The sequence below is a fragment of the Toxotes jaculatrix genome, chromosome 8 (genome assembly GCF_017976425.1).
Source record: "Toxotes jaculatrix isolate fToxJac2 chromosome 8, fToxJac2.pri, whole genome shotgun sequence".
Lineage (NCBI taxonomy): Eukaryota > Metazoa > Chordata > Actinopteri > Toxotidae > Toxotes > Toxotes jaculatrix.
Genome location: NC_054401.1, coordinates 12811124 through 12828219, shown reverse-complemented (window position 1 = coordinate 12828219; position 17096 = coordinate 12811124). Strand labels below are relative to the sequence as shown.

General features: G+C 44.4%; 1 protein-coding gene across 1 annotated transcript; it reads right to left on the bottom strand.

Moving 5' to 3' along the window:
- Positions 1–10330: 10330 nt before the first annotated feature.
- tbrg4 (transforming growth factor beta regulator 4) lies at positions 10331–16120 on the bottom strand. Its single transcript, XM_041044999.1, has 11 exons — positions 16036–16120; positions 15044–15552; positions 14612–14932; positions 14002–14176; positions 13656–13813; positions 13414–13524; positions 13174–13318; positions 12035–12274; positions 11804–11915; positions 11575–11689; positions 10331–10888 (listed from the first exon to the last, which is right to left on the bottom strand). Exons 2-11 carry the CDS (start codon positions 15455–15457, stop codon positions 10787–10789), a joined length of 1893 nt encoding a protein of 630 aa, XP_040900933.1. The 5' UTR covers positions 15458–15552; positions 16036–16120; the 3' UTR covers positions 10331–10786.
- Between the last annotated feature and the right edge of the window lie 976 nt (positions 16121–17096).

Here is a 17096-nt window from a genome sequence, read left to right as displayed (position 1 = left end):
TCTGAGGCTTGACAGTCTCAGGTTCTGACAGAGAACCAGTATTTTCAACCTTGTCTTGACAAGCACTACTAGGTCTGGATTCATTAGATTTACTTTTAGGAGTAAAGGAACCAAAGGATCCATGCAGCAAAGAAAATGCTGTATTATTCTCTGGAATGATTGTCTGACACTCAGAACTTGTAGCTGGGTCTGTGTGAGTCTCAACTAAGGGTGCTGAGATGGTACAGACACCTTCCTTTGAAGATGGTGCCTGTGTTGTGTCTGATGTCTGGTTTATGGAGCTGTCTGTTGATTCTTGCTCTTCATCAGCAATTGTATCAGAAACCTGAGGTGGCATCTCTTCAAGTGGAATATTAGACACAGACTCTCTAACACTGACACTCACACTCTGGGGTCTCACTTCTTCTGATAGAGCATTCAGACTTCCACTCATGGCTACTTCCAAGGAGTCAAAGGCAGAGTCATTGTCATTGTTAGAATTATTCCAAGTGTCTTGTATTTTCGTGTCTGTGTTATCTCCATCATTGTCTGTATTTAGATTACTAACATCGTCCTCAGGGAATCTGGAGCTTCCATCCTCTCCTCCCCCTGCTTCTGAGATCTCCTCAATGGACCTCCAACGGGCCAAGTTGGACTCAGAAGCTCCCTCTTCTACCAATTCTTCATCTGCCATCCGGTCCCTCTTTCCACACAGACTGTTGTTATCCTCCTCATCCAGCACAGAACCCAGATCATTGTCGTAAATTTGATATACTTCACTGCTCATGTTGGGAACCTCAGCTGTCTGTGTGCTTTGGCCCACTGTGTCACACATGAGCAGACTCTCTGCCTCTAAATCATACCTCTTCCCCAGAGACAGGGAAAGAGATTCTCCTGCTCCCCAGACACCAAACTCTGCCCCTGAACCTAATCCCAGACCTAACTCTAGCCCCATCCTGTCATCACACCATGCCCCAGCTCCAGGACCCATCTCCCCCGCTTCTGAGTTTTCTCTTTTGGGTGAAATAGCAAGGGGGGAGTGTGGAGATCCAACAGCTCCAAGCACCCCCTCATCAGTACTCAGAGTGTTTTCTCTCAGGTTCTCCTGGGCAGAGTCACCAGGGCAGTGATCAGGGGTCAGAGCCAGATTGTCAGCAAGTTCTGAGATGATCTCTGGAGAGACAGAAACAGGGATGTTACTGGGGTTGGGACAAGGGTCTTTAGGGCAGGAAAGAAGAAGAACACCTTTATTCAAGTCATTGGTAGCAGTGGCCATATTAAGAGATGGGCCAGAATCAGTATTTCTACACTCTGCACTCATGGACTCAGATGAGGAATTCCCATTCTTCTGGTCAAGCTCAGTGTCAGACTCCCTGTGAATACTTGGATTACACATGGCCTCTGCCCCTCTGAGCACATCAGATTTATTGGAGAAAGACTTTGATAATACAAGTCTAGTTGCTCCAACAGTCTTGTGGCTTTCTGGTTGATAATGACGAGGCTTGATGAGCAATTTGAAAGAATCATTTTCTAGTTCCTCTGTAGATTCTTCCCCTGAATAATCATTGCTCTGTTTCAAATCAGTATCTTTGATTTGGGGATTTTCCTCAATCAATTCTTCCAGAAGAACTGAACTGTTTAGATCTGTTGTGTCCTGTGCAGAAGGGGCAGAAGGAGGAGTGGTGTGGGACTCATCCACAGGGTCAGGTGGAGCATGAATGACAACAGGAGTGGTGGAAGGGTTAACATGAGGGCTGTCTTTGGGCTCCGCAAGAGGGTTCAAAGAACCAGAGACGTCTATCATCTCACTCTCACTCCCACACTCATTCAGGTTGCTGGAGGACTCTGGTTGACAAGAAATTAGTTGTAAGGGATAGGACAGCATCTGATGATTCACTGGTTCATCTGTGCTTACTTGTATGTCCAAAGGTTTTGTCTGACCTATTCCATTGGTAACGTCTAGATCAGGCTCTGACTGAGGTTCATGGGGTTTAGGTTCATCCAGAGGTTTGGGTTTTATATTGATGTCCATGGGGTCGGCAGCAATGGCCTCAGAAGGACAAGCTTTGGGATCATCCACCAGTTTGTCTGTGTTCAGTTGTGTGTGCAAAGGTTCAGTTTGACCTGTTGCAGAGGTAGACCTCTGTTCAGGCTGTTCAGGTTCTGTTAGGATATCAGCTGGATCAATGGCATCCATTGGTGTGGGTTCTAGTGATTGTGCATGCCTCTCAGTGCTGTAGAGACGTTCGTCTTCCTCCCCATTATAGGAGGCAGAATCTAAAGAGTCATCTGTATCATCTTGGAAACAGAAAGATTCATCCAGCCCCTCATTGATAGATGTCTCTGAAAGTGAATGAAGGAATGATGCTGAGCTGTCCTCATCTGTAGGATCCTCCACTGCTTTGCTGTCACACTCCTCATCATCATCATCATCATCATCATCCTGTTCTTCATCTTCCTCCTCTTCCTCCTCTTCCACCACTTCCACCTCTACCTTAGCTTCCTCACCTGCCTCACTGTCATCATCTTCATTTTTCTCATCATCATCATCACCATCAGCAGCACCATTAGCGTTGCCATCACCATCATCATCATAATCATAATCATCATCATCCTCTTCATCATCGTCATCTTCATCCTCATCATCATCGTCATCTTCAACATCGGCCTCCTCCTCTCCTGCTGCATATGCATCAACGTCCTTTCCTTCATTGCTGTCATGAACTTCTATTTCATTTTCTTCCTCTGTGGGGAAGAGGGTGATTTCCATTGAATCAGCTTTAAAGATAAGGCTAGTGTGGAGGGGAAATGAGATGAGGGAAGCAGGGATCATCCTTTCTTCCTCTGGTATATCATCAGCACAGGCTGCCTGGGAGAGCATGAAAGAACTGGGGCCAAGCCTATCAAAGGCACCTGGACAGAAGGCATCCAGGGGGGTAAGAGGTGAGTCAGGGCTAAGGCTAGATGAGGCCATCGTCATATCAGGAGTTAAGTCAGTGGAGGGTACTTGTGAGTGGTCATCCATCTGTCCATAATGTTCGTCTGACAGACATGCCTCCAGTTGCAGTTTCAGGCCTGTCTGCATGGGTCTAGAGTACTCTATTCTTGTTGAACCAGCCTCTTCCAGTGGGCCTAGAGAGCTTTCAGACTCCCCTCCATCCTCCTGGGAGTCACTGCTACGGCTGCTACTGCTCCTTGGAGGTGATGCATCCTCAGTCACCCAGCATGGACGACAACTTTCTCTAGAAATCTTGACTTCTTCTCCTTTTAGAGCCTCTTCTTCCTCAAGAATCACTGTCCCTGTTATACCTATTCGTGAATTCATGACAAAATCCTCAGGGCGGTATGAGCAGAGGTCCCCTGCCCTTTCCTCCTCCCGTTCAGGTCCCACTTGTCCCTTTTCCTCCCCAACTTCATCTCCAATTTCTGACAAGGAGCCCACAAAGCAAGCAGGGGCTTCCTGTGTTTCTTCTGTGAGAAGAAGATTGGGAGAAGTAGATGGGGAGGTGGAGGATGTGTAAGAGGAGGTCCAGCTGCCTCCCTCTGCTGTGATATAAGAGCCAGAGGGAGAGGTGAGAGGGGAACAGAGGTCCTCGCTGTCTGAGGGAGAACCAGGGGAAAGCGGACAGGCTGGGGAACCAGGATATGAATGATGTTTAAGGTGCGAAGAGCGGGAAGTCATCTTGATCGGGGTGGAAGGGGCAGTATAATATAGGTCAGGGTCAAGAGAAGAGGGCACACCCACTCGTAGAGGGTCAACAGCACAGGCTGGTTCAGAGAAGGACAAAGCAACTGGACAGGCCAGATCAGAAAAAGAAGGGGAAGGCACTTCATTTTGAGAGAGGGTTTGACCCTCCTCCTTGTTGTCTATCAGTCTGTCATTGTCTATGACAGGCTCTGGAGAGGATGAGGAAGGGAACAGGGGCTTGTGAAAAGGGGAAGGTAGTGTGGTTGGGGGCTGTACAGGGTCTTTTTGTTGATCCTGTTTTTGAGAGCTTTGGCCTTGGCTTTCGTCTGCACTGGTTTCCAGCTGAGGCTCTTTTGCTTGTGCCTGAGGATCAGAAAAGCTTGGAATAGCTGGCAAAGGTATAGCCTGACCACTTGGCTCAACCAGGGGTTTCTCTTTCTGGATGTCTGTTGTTTTGAGGAGTGTCTCTTGACCCATCACCACCCTTGTGTCAATGGTTTGTGGCTCTTGGTAGTCGCTCTCCACCTCAGAACCAGTCAGGACCTAAGAATAACACATTATGTATTCATATTAAAGTATGGTAGCATATCTGCTGTAAAATTGCAAATATGCTCATACACACACAACACACCTTGATTCTCTCCATCTTAACAGGGACATGACGGCCACATGGTCCATGACCACCTAACTTTCCGGACAGTCTTGGTGTGGTGGTGTTGCGATGGTCAGAGCCTTCAGGTTGAGGTCTTGGAGTACCAGAGGAGCTAGGTATTGAATGAAATAGCCGTGGTCCAAATGGAGAAGTGCATGCTGGGAGTAGCTTCTGAGGAGTACTGGGAGAAGGGCTAGAACCACTATCACTAGGGGAGGAGCCACTGTCACTGGGGGTGGAGTCAGTAGACGGGTGTCTGGTCATGTCTGAAAAACAGAAAAAGCACACAACAGTTTAAACAGTGGAGCAGATTCATCAAAATCTTGAAATAAGAGGAAATGGGAAGATACTGTAATGAGAATCTAACAAAGAGGTGAGATCATTCAACTGACTGAATTATCCCAGTATGGCCACAGCACTTGACATGATGTGGAAGGCTACATCTCCTTTAGTGAACAATAATAGACTTTTTATCTCTTCAGCTGAACTTTTATTTTTCTTCTCCCACACACTAGCTCAGAGAGGGCTGCAGAAAATGCCAGCAAAATGCCAGTCAGTGGATTAAGCAAATATCTCTCATCTCTGTATGTCACTCTGACACAGCAAATGCCTTTGGAAAGCAAAACAATCACCACAACTGAAAACAAAGACTATTACCAGGCTGTTTTTGGATGTTTTTTTTTTTGTTTTTTTTTTTGTTTTTTTAAATTTTAAACTGATAATCCTGCCTCTGCTTTTCCAATATAGAGGAAACCAATGCTTTCTACGCAAACTACTGTATCTTACTTTATCTCTCAAAGTTTCTCTGTTTCTTTTTCTTTTCCTGTATCAAATTTGCACAATTAGCCAGAGGCAAAAGGAGCTGTGTTCTCTGTCCTCTTGTCCTTCTAGACTGTGCTATCATCTTCATAACTGTCATCAGGAATTGGAAAATCACAGAGAAATTGGGTCAGGGGTGCGTTGAGGGTGTGTCATGTATGAGCAAGGAAGGGAAAGCAAATGGTGGGAGAAGATAGGATAAAAACCTGTATTGTTAATTTGTTTTAGTTCCACGGATTATCTTTAATGATTTTGTTATGTTGGATTGATTACCATTACACAACACTATACATTCACTGAAACATCCCTACAGGATGAGATGTAAGTCTCTTTCTCTATAACACACAGGGAGGGAACAGAACCTTCCTTTGCTCTCTTATCTGGGCCATTGCCACGGTGACCTCAATTCACATGCTGATTGGCTATTATAACACACAAGTGGCTGAGCTTGGTGCCAGCCACAAACGCACACACCCTCACACACACATGCACACATTTGCTCTGCCAGGAACCCTGACATCACTTACTAATTCACTCTCTGTTCTGCAGCCGCTCCTTTGTCTCTCTTCTTCAGAATTTCTCTCTAAACCTTTTCCTATCTAATCCTGCCTTGGCCCTGCTTTATACATGTATATATATAGCTGCCTCTCCTTGTTTCACTTTTATCTGTGACTCTTTGCTTCCTTCTCTCGCCTCCATGTTCTTTTTTTTTTCTCTGCAAATAGTGTAACTCCTTTGCCTCTCCTCCCTCGCTGCTCTCCTGCCCTGCCTGTGGTGGTGGCGGATGCAAGCATCAGCACTTAGCCGCCATGCCTGATCACTGCCCCAGTAACAAGCTCTAGGTGTGTTTGTGTGTGTGCTGAGTCATGCCTCAGAGACTAAAACCTGCCTCTAATCAGAGAGATGCTCAGTTATGCATGCACAAAAGCCAACTCCTGCATCACCTTACATGTATTGTACAGTTAGATGGTGGTACAGCTTAACATGATTATACTTATAGAAAGTCAAGCAAAACAGCATATCTACTGAACCCATTTAGAAATAATCCCTTGTACAGTATGCTATGAATTGGAATGAAACGTAAAAACTGCATAATGTGGGAGCTGCCGTTTTGTTAGGCTGCAGAGATATGTGTTATGTCTCCTAGCATACAGTAACTGTCAGCCTCTGTCTCTTAGCTGCAGAATCAGTGCTGCAATAATCTACGGGTGTCTGCCTCTCTTCCCCTCCCTGGCCCAGGCTTGGAGTCTCCTCTGGGGGAAAGCTGTGAAACTGAGCACCAGGCTCACTGTACGAAGAGTAGGCCGCAGCAAGCTGAGCAGACTGGAGCTGCGTCACAGAGGCTGCAGCGCTCTCAGCCACATTAGGGAGCCTCTTACTTCAGCTACTGCTCAGATTGAGCCATTAAGAAGAGACACCCCGACAGTCTCATATGCTTCTTTGTCTTTCTCCATCTGCCCCTTCTCTTGTTAGTCATAGTCACTTCTGTAACCTCTGCTTTTTCATCAGTCATGTGCCAGAATACAAGTTGTAACCAGAGCATCCAAAAATTCTCTCTCCTCCCTCCTCTGCCAAGATTCAGGCCAGGAAAGCTTAAAATAATTTGAAGCCGAAGAACACATTGGGGCAATGATGAAGTTAAAGCAGTAGTATGTCTAAAATAGCAAGCCACTGTAGACTACTTCCAGCAGAGAGGGGGCTCTCTTACTAATAGGTTATCCATCATCACTGTCAGGTGTATATAGTAATCCCTCTAGTCATGAAAGCTGTATTATGCAATAATTGTCAGAGACACAGTATTCACAAGACTTTGCACCAATGAGGAAATTTTCACTTTGACTGTTATTTCCTAACTAATTAAGAGGAAATTCATAAAATCCTGACCCAACCGTACCTACTTCCATTGCTCTCTCCCTCATCAGTTTTGCTTATTTAGCCTACATATTTCATGATTTTACAACTTAAGATACATAGCAGAACCATGAGCAATAACTAAGAATAAACAGTTGAGAACATAAAAGGCAGAAGGCCTTGTTGTTGTGCAGCTGTGTTTTTGTGTTCCTTCAGAGTGCTCTGCCATGCTGCTGTGTCATGTTCCTGCTGAGGCTGGGGGAAGGGAGGAGCCACTCTACGCTGTCCTTACAGCTTGCAATGCTGATGGAGAGACGTGGATGTTGATGCGGATGGGGATGCTCAGGGGGCTGAAGATGGGGCAGCGGGAGGAGGGATAGGGGTGAGGAGGCCAGGGTTAGGGTGGGGGAAGACAGGGCGAGAAGTCTGATTTCAATGGGGGCTGGGCAGTTGCACAAAGGTTTTGAAAGTCAGCGGTGCATTTAGGTAGGAGATTGTTTGTTAATTGGGATTTAGTATTGAGGAGGACATAGAGGTGGAGTGGGAGCTAGCAGTTTTGGGGTGGAGGCTTTGGGGATGCTGCTAATAGTCAGGAGCTGGAGGGGATAACAGCATGCAGCTGAATTACAGCTTACTCACTGCACATGTCAACAGATGTACATAAATGACCCAGGTTTTAAACTGTTCTCCACATGGCAGTTTAAATCAGATTGCATTTATCTTACAGTTTCTTACGCTCTCACTGGCCAAGAAGTCACTATATATGTGCCATGCTTTCTATCCTGCTCTCTCTCTCCCCTCCTGCCCCAAAACATTTAACAATATCTACTTGCTCTACAGTATCTTTATTCTTTCTTCCCAATCAGGTTTCTGTCTTCGATCGTATCTATAATCACCGTATTATCTCTTCTCCATCCCCAACCCCAAAGGTCCTACCTGGTCCAGGGAGCCCTGTCTCCTCAGCTCCCTGCTCTGGATGCTTGTCGGCGGGGACAGATCTGTGTGTGCTCTCCCCCGGCATGCTTCTTGCTGGCTCTCTTTGGCTCTGACGCAACAATAAACCATACAGCCGGAACAGACAAGGTGAACAGGGAGAGGGAGTGAGAGAGTGAGAGGGAGAAAGCAGAAGAAGGGGAGGGTGTGTGTGTGTGTGTGTGTGTGTTGGGGGGTGGACCTGAATGCTCAGCGACCCAGCACTCAGATCTTCCCTGCAGCACGTGTTTGTCTGTGCGTGTGTGTGTTTGTGTATGAGGCAGAGTGAGACAGGCAGAGAGAAAGAGAGATGAGGGAGAGTGAGAGATGGGAGTGTACACTGGTCTCTCTCTGTGTTGCAGCACAGTGATGCTGCTGTTGTGGGCGTGTGTTTTAGAGCCTCATGATCCAGTTCATCTGAATATGTGTGCCTATGTGTGTGTGTGTGTAAAATCTGAGAGGGAGCTGCAGCATTCTCTCTTGATGCCCAATTCCTGCTTCCCTCCCTCCCCCTCCCTCCCTGTATCTCTCTCCCTTCTCGCCTCCCCACCTCCTTCTCTCCCAGCCAAGCAATGACTGGATCTTGGGAGATGATGTCAGCAGATTTCTACTTCCCTCTCAGTGCTGCCCTCAACCTTGAAGGAAAGTTTGGGTACTGCAAAAACATGAGGAAGATGGAGACATCAAAAAGGGGGAGACTGATTCCAGGAAAACTAAACATGCAGGGGAAAGAGAAACTTATAAGACAGAGTCAAAAGGGCAGAAGCAAAACCTGAAAGTACTCTGCTAATTATGCCTTCTGCCTCCTGCTCGGTTTGCATCTCTGAGGAATCAACAGGGAGACATTTCCCCCAAGGGCAGGCAGAGCATCTGTTTCTGCTCCCCATCTTAATCACCTCTCCAGCACCCTTGCTTGTTCTCCTCTGTTGTACTCCACTTTTATAGATAACAAGTGAGGGGAACGATAGATGAAAATAGAAAGAGACAATGGAGGCGGCAGCAGTGAGCCAAATGATCAGCAACAGTAGTTACCATGACAACCCAAAACGTCCCATTATGGACTGCCAGCTCAGCAGAAATGACTGCCATTTTATTGGATAAATTCTAATGGCCTCCTTGCAATCCAGCCGACGTCAATAAATACAGCTGCTGATAAGCTCTCAGCTTATAAAAGGAAAAATGTGTTTGAGAGTTCTCAACTCACATTACCCTCACAGGATGTGGGTGTCCTGTTCGCAGCAGCACTTCTCACGTGTCGGTGAGAGGGAGACAAGGAGAATATTTCACTAATACTGAATAGCATAACATTTTTTTCACCTTAAAATACTGTTTTTGCTTTTGATGTGATGTGTAGAAATAATGACGCTTCACTGTTTCCTTTATTTATTAATTTGGGAACTTTCCAATGTGAAATATTTTCTTATCCTTTGTTTTTTTTAGCCTTGTCTGAACACACTGGCTTGACCTGCACACTGCTAACCATTCAGAAAGGAGAAACTGTGACCAAGGAGTTCAGTGCTGGAAGTGCTAGCTGGGCTCTTTGTCAACAGTCCCATCAATCGATCCACTAATCCCTGAATATTGGGAAGAATGAGGTAAGCACCATGCCTCTGAAATACGTGATGTTTTCTCAGAGTAACAATTAATTTTTGGGTTTGTTGTTCCCCGTTACCTTATTTGCCACTCTGGCTGTGCATTATCCTCTGGCTCCTGCTCAGTTTAACTCATTTTCTCTCTTCTGCCCTGGCTTGCATTTTTCTTTCTGCCACTTAGCAGCCTCAGATGTCAGAGTGCTGCTGCCGCCCATGATGTTGTGTAAGCAGTTTCAGGTCAGCAAAGGGTTCATCTGAGAATCTTACCCTGTCTCTTCATGATAATGCTGTTGCTGTTCTTAAACAAACATGGACATGAATAAGAGATAAAGCAGGAAATATACATTCAAATTTAACACAGTACTTAAGAAATTAAACATTTGAACTCAAACTTGTCCATTACCCAAACTTGCTAAATTTAGTGATTTTAATGCCTCTGATTTCCTATTGTTAACCAAAGTCAGGCTGCTAAAAAGGAATAACTTACTTAAGCTCTGAATGACAATAACAAACAAGTTGTTGTTCTTTGCTGATGCAGTAAATATTTGCTAAAAATACTAACGCATTTTACACACACCCATATGCCAGAGAGGTGAGCGAACTAGCTGTTAGATGTGAAATGAAGCATTGTCGGTCTGAATACCACACCAAATACAATCCAATGTACACTGTACACCCACTGAGAAAATGTGCACATGTATCACACACATTCCCTCACATCCTGAATCTGAGTAAAGTCAATCTCAAGAGAACTGGAAAAAAAATGGGAACAAAAACCACAATAAAACAATTTATTCCATCATAAGACGACTCCACACACATTCAGAGATAGTTAAGTTATTCCAATCTATTCACATGGTGATATTAAGCACAATATTTTGACCAAATGGCCCAGGTGCTTCTGTTCTGACATGTCAGACGTGGCCTTGATCATATCATTTCTACTGAACAATTCACTGTTGTGTTTATTTCTGTTGCTCTCTCTCTCTCTCTGGCTCCAAAACTCTTGCTCATCATCACCATGGAAACAGGGAAAGCCCCACATGTTGCCAAGGGAACCAGAGTGAAAATATGATATATATATTTTTTTATTTGTATGAGAGAGCTTTTGTGCAGTGCTGCTCCGCTCTGAGTGTGAACGTGGGTGTATGTGTGTATTCCCTGTGGTCCCATTTGGTCGGGAAAGCTCTGATTTAGCTGAGGCTGCAAATTTTGATCAAGAATTTGCCCAGTTCACTTGGCCATGTCCTCTGCAACAGCCTTCCCCAATTTATCCTTCAGGTATGCCAATTTCTGCCAGTCTGTCTTCAGCTCCAGCCACTCATAATACGGTACCTGAAAGGGGACAAAAAAGATAGATTTAGAAAATGTTTTTTTAGAAGGCTTATGAGCAAATACCTCCTCATTACCAATGCCCTGTGAGTACTTAAGAAGTGAATGCAATTGTAAAAATCATTTAATTGTCATATATTTACAGAGACTTTTTAAAAAAAGGGACATAATGCTGATTTTTAGTCCCAGGTTGCCCAGTTGACACATCCTGCCACACTGCAAACCTGAGAGGGGAGTGATGCTACTGTTGGCTCAGGAGATTGTCCTAGATGAGAGTGAGAGTGCTTGGATTGGCCTAGATGAGGCAGAGCTGCGGCTGGAGCTCTATTTATACCACAGACTGCAGCGGGACCCACCTGACTCTCAGCTCTACCAAAATATTAGGTCTATTGTTCGCTTGGACTCAGCCTGTCAGATAAAGCAGCAGCAGCAGCACTGCTTCTCTGCCTCTGCTCACTGATAAATTCCTCACATCAGAGCAAAGACATCAGAAAATTTCTTTTTCAAATCGGCTTTGATGTGTGTGTAATGAAAAACGGATCTGGAAACCAAACAGCTCAGTTCACCCTATATTGAGGCAATAATTTGATTACTGTTTAAAAAAAAAGGGCCTTTACTTTCAAGTATATGAACTACCATTACAAACACTGCTACAAAGCTGGGCTATCCCACCTCCTGCCTCTCCCTACCTCCACTGTGATGAAGCCAGCCAACTGAAGATGTCGCTTCATCATGGCAAACCGCCCCAGAAGGTCTTTACTCTTTGAGCCAAAGTTGGGAAACTCCCAAGCCAGGAAAGCAATCCTAAAAAAAAAAGAAAAGAAAAAAGAAGAGATGAGAGAGTAAAATAACTACAGTAAAATAAGAAAAAAAGTCTTTAACAACCTAGGCCCACTTGATTCTATAACTATAACTCACCGCCGTGCCCCTACAGGCAAGGCCTGGTCTCCTCCTCCGCTGGATAGATGAGGGGCTTTCAGCATCGACATGTCAACTGGTTTGTTGTCACTATCCACTACCAGTTCACCATCTGATTAGAGAAGGGCATGTTAGTTGTAAAAAGTCCTATAAAACTCCAGTAATGAAAGGAACAGACAGCATGACTGTGCATGTGTACAGCATATTTATGGGCTACCTTGGCCCCCTTACCAATAGTCCATCCATACACAGTGTCAACCCCAGTGCGAAGGGCCTCTGTCTTCCCACCCACCAAACTCTGTAGTGCCTCCCTTAGGCTGCTCTGTACGGGTGAGACTCTGGCCATGACAGATGGGGCAGTCAGGGAGGATGGAGTATTTGGATCTGAGGAGCCAGGATGCTCTAAATGGAGAGCAGCGGCAATGTGCAGGAGCTTCAGCCGATAGCCCTCCACTTGAGCTGCACTGCCCTCTGTAGGCAGAAAAAAAATGACAGGATGAGAGGAAAAGTCCTGTTAACCCACTGGCAAGAATAATGTTTCAGTAATCAATGCTAGGCTTCATTTCTAAGAGAAAATGGGATTCGTGTGCCTTTTTAACCAGAAATCTACTGGTGATGCACTACAATCTAATGAGCCACAATGGTATTTTGGCCTTCCGCTCCCAGAGTCCTAAGACCGCAGTAATTCAAAAGAAAACATTAATTAGGCATACCATTTCTATGGTCCCTATCATCACCCACAATAAAAGATAAAATGGGAATGCCTGACGCAGGAAAAAAGTGTTGGCTTATTCTACCAAGCCTATTTAAACTACAATATCACTGCAGGCCTTAGGGTCTACTGTTAGCAGCGAGATATATTTCAGGAATACAAATGTATACCAACATCTTAAAACGTGAACACTGACCTTTTTATGACTCATGGCTTTTATTTAATTAGAATCTGTCATTTGTTGTTTTTAAAATAATTTCAGTGGGATATGCACATTTCCCAGAGCCAAGGTGACTTCATTAAATTGCTTCTTTTGTCTGACTAACTGTGCAAAACCCAAGATATTCAACTTACAATGACACCATCTACAAGCTTGGTGAAGTACTGCTTAATGGTCAATTTGTCAGCCTGATCAGGTGCCCCAGTGTCGTGTTCTGTTGTTTGTGCTTCAAGAGCAGTGACTGAACCATTTTTGTGATTATGTCACCAGTTTAGAGAAGCAGGTTTTTACAAACTGCTGAAGTATGTGATGTGATGTATGTAGCTAATGGTGGAAACTTGTGTATCTACATATTTATAAATTCACTATAAATATGCCCATTAAAAGTAGGAAAGTACAGGAGGGTAAAGGATAAACACCCACAGTTATGTGTCTTACCTGACAGTTTGGTAACATGATTTGGTTGTGTGAGGGGGGTGAGGTAGTGGGGCTTGGCCTGCTGTAGCACACACAGAGACCAAACCACATCTGTCTGCAGGAACGGCTCCAGGCCAGAGAGAGACTCCTCCAGCACAGAGTGAACCTTTACACAAAATTACACGTATAGAGAATACATTCAAGGTAGGAAGCAGAAGCAACCATGTAAAGCCAACAGACGGTGTTTAATGTCATTAGTACCTTGCTGAAGAACTCTTCTGCTTTGCTGGGCTGGAAGTCCAGTCTGGCAAAAGTCATAAGCAGATTACAGAGCTGAAGGATCTTGTACTTCTCACTGTTTGCTATGTAGTGCTGGATAAAATAATGTACAGAGAGAAAGTCACACAATGAGTAAGAAAAAATATATTTGTTTACCTGAAATTAGAGATTAAGCACTTTTCAACATTGACTGAATGAGAGTTAGTCTTTGGTGTATGACTGACCTCAGCAAAGGCCTCAAAGAGAGGGAGGTGGAGCCACTTGAGGAAGCCCAGTGATTTAGCACAGCGTGTGACATCACCACAGTTGAGCTCAGGGACTCTGGGTAACAACTCTGAGGCCATTCGCTGAAATACCTGAGAATTATGGAAATTCAACTTCCCTGTAGAGGGGCAAAGACAAAGATGATAATGTGTGTTACTGAGCAGACAGTGCTTAACATAGCATTCCATTATAACAAATATACAATAACTATTTATTTTGACTAGACTGAAACTTTCCGTAAGTTAGTTTGGTGTGTGCATGCCTTAAATGTTAGAGGTTATCTCAGTATTATATGATTGCCATTACCATAAGCAAAAGCCATGTCCATTATAAGTTGATTGGTGAACTCTGACGACGGCTTCTGGAGAAGATGGTAAGACAGAGCTCTGAGCAGTGGGACACATCTGCGGTTCTGAGCTGCCAAAGACACACAGACTTTGCGGATCTCTTCTGCTGAAAAGCCTTCTGCGAGCTCCAAAGCCTGAAAGGGATACAAGTAGAAGGTTATAACTATAGTTTAGGATAATGGAGCTCTCATAGGTTAGTTTTATGCTCCAAAAGAACCTCTTCAAAGTTTTGTTTATGTGCACAAGATTTCTTAACTTTCATTTACCTTTCGCTGGGCTGTCACTCCAGACATAATCACTTTGATGTCATGTCTGAGTCTGCACACTCGTGAGTGATTGAGTCAGTATTATTACTTTTTCTACTATATGTTCATACTGTATGCTATTACACGCATGTGTGATTTCTTGTTTTGCCAGTCTTATATGTAATAATTCACATTGTGTTTGCAGTATATACAGTAACATACAGTAACGTTGATATTAATATGGTCAAATGTTACATTAACTGCATTCAAAGCTGATGGATTTTTTTTTTTTGGGGGGGGGGGGGGGGGGGTTAGCTCCAATACCTTGTCCTCTAATCTGTCCATCAAGGTAGGCGACATGCGATGTCCTTTGGCCATCAATGCAGTGACAGTTTTAGCATCAGCAATTTCAGTCCAGCGCAGTTCCAGTTGTTTTAATGCAGCATTCACTATTGCCACATCTTGCTGACCCTTCCTGTCTGCTCCCCATTCTGCCAGGTAGCCCAGCTGCTTGTAGGTTAGCCTGCGCACTCGCCACAGGACCTCTGTCTGGACAGAACCGAGGACGGAATCAGTGGAGGGCACATCCATGATCCAGAGAGCTCGTAAGGCAGACACTAGGTTACCGTTCCACACTGTCGACACCTGGAAGAAAAGCAATCACATAAATTAGCAATTAATCTTAACATGTTGAGTGTCATAATCTTAAGATGTCAATCACCAACACCCATAATGACAGCACTGTATCTTCCTTACCTGTTGAGACGCCGTAGTCATAATATCAAGTAGCCTTGAATCCACCATCAATTCCTTAAATTTGCCCTTCGTCTTAAGCACCAAGAGAGTCCACTTCATCAGGGCATTAGCGGCTTGATTGCCATTTCCTCCATGCTCTACCCAGGCCTGAAGGATGTCCTCTGGCACTGATGCCTTTTCCACCAACTCATCCAGCTGGGTGAGTGTAGGCATGGTTGGAAAGGTGTCCTCCTTGGTAACTGTCCTTCCCTCACACATTAACCTCTCTGTGACCCTGGGCCAACCCTGAGCCCTCAGCACCTCTCCAGTCAAAGCCACAGGTGGAGGCAGGCGAGCAGCAGTAGCAGCAGCTTGAGCCTGAGAGGAGGCCCTGCAGAGCAATCTGGCATATCTGCCCAAGAGGCGGCTGGCCATTGTGTATGAGAGACAAGGACAGTGGCCACAGGCAAAAGAGGAGAGAAAAGGTTTTCTCACAATTCAGCAGCCGGCGTCACCATTGCACACCCAACCTAAGGGAAAGGTTGACAAAGTTATAGAAATGTGTTGGCAATGAACTGAACCTGCATTTGTTCAGTTTAATTTAGCAACAAATACACAGAGAAATATTCACCTTCGTGTCTACCAAATGCTTAAACCATCTTTCACTAGCCACTGTAGTGTAATGCTGTAATTGTACGGGTTGTGTAACCCACAACGCAGACACTTATCTGAAGCACAGAAAGACAATAATATAGCTGCGTTGAGACCAGTTTATGTTTGTTACTATAACTTGGACTGAGACCACATCTCTCATGTTGTAAAAGCAGTGTTACCGGAACCGGCAGCCACAGACTATATTACTGATATGTAACGTGAAATCCTGACCTTGTCGCGGAAAGGAAGAAACGCCGGGGACCGGCAGCAATGCAACCCGCCACCTCTCACAAAACTGCACTTTATTAGCAAAAGCAACATGCAGACAGAACTCGTCATCATATTGATACATGACTTACCCATATAAAAAAACCTTTGGTGATAATTTTGGTGTAAGTTGTTCACATGGACCTATCTCTCAGAGATAGTCGCAGGGAAATGACGTCGCTGGGTGTGGTCACGTGATCAGCGGACACAGCCGTAATTGGTTCATTCCGTTAAAAAGTTGTGATCCGAAGTTCAGCGATAAAAATGTTTTTTTTTTCTCCACCGGTTTATGTTAAGGTTTTATGAAATAGGCAGCGTCAGGTGAGTTTTCAACGAGTGTCTTCTTTTTTAGGGAATTAGCCTAGTTTACTGCCACATCTCCCGTTACTCCGGAGCCCCCCTGCGGTCATGTGGTAAAAACAAAAATATTTGGGTGAAAATCCGTGGGAACGGATTAATAAATTAAAAAAAAAATACAATACATGTAAGAGTTGGACTGAAAAGGAGGGGTGCAGTTTTCGGCAGGTAAAACTCGGATAATGCATCTGCACAGTAACTTGAGTTCTGGAGATGTATGAATCAAATGGTCTTACTGGCACATATTTTGAGGTCATTTGGCTTGGACATTCAGAAATGACCTAAGCTAAAATAACAGGCGATGGTTTACTTGACAGCTACAGTCAGAGATGCCCTGATTTACACACAGAGAATTTATTTGCTACATCTAAAACACTGGAGCACTCTTAATGCTCATGTAATATAGACTTCAGTTCATTTATTATTTATTTCTGACAAATGACCCCTGGTCCCATAAGTTCCTGCTTTAGTTTCATCTTTAGGTGTTGGTAGTGAAATCAGTTACAAAGTCCTGGGTAATTTGGAATTTTCTGATCAGTGGTAAAATTTAGCTGAAACTAATGCAGTCTGACCTTAATCCAGTTTATGAGCGGCCTGCAGTTTGCCCCTATTTTCTTTAATTTCATTTAATACAAATTTGTTTCAAAGGATCACACCAACAATTTTGTATTGCACTTCCATAAAGTCGTGGTGCTCGCAAGAGATTGATTTTAAAAAAGAACAGTTAAAACTGAAGCAGAAGAAACTGAGATAGTCTGACTTTCAATTCTATGGGTCAAACTCCAGAAATGCAGAG

Excerpts from the sequence above, each read along its gene's own strand:
- tbrg4 (XM_041044999.1), bottom strand. The coding sequence starts at position 15,457 with ATGGCCAGCCGCCTCTTGGGCAGATATGCCAGATTGCTCTGCAGGGCC. Across the intron at positions 12,275-13,173 it reads TCATGTTACCAAACTGTCAG|AGGGCAGTGCAGCTCAAGTG; the intron begins GTAAGACACATA and ends TTCTGCCTACAG. Across the intron at positions 11,916-12,034 it reads TGTGTATGGATGGACTATTG|ATGGTGAACTGGTAGTGGAT; the intron begins GTAAGGGGGCCA and ends TTCTCTAATCAG.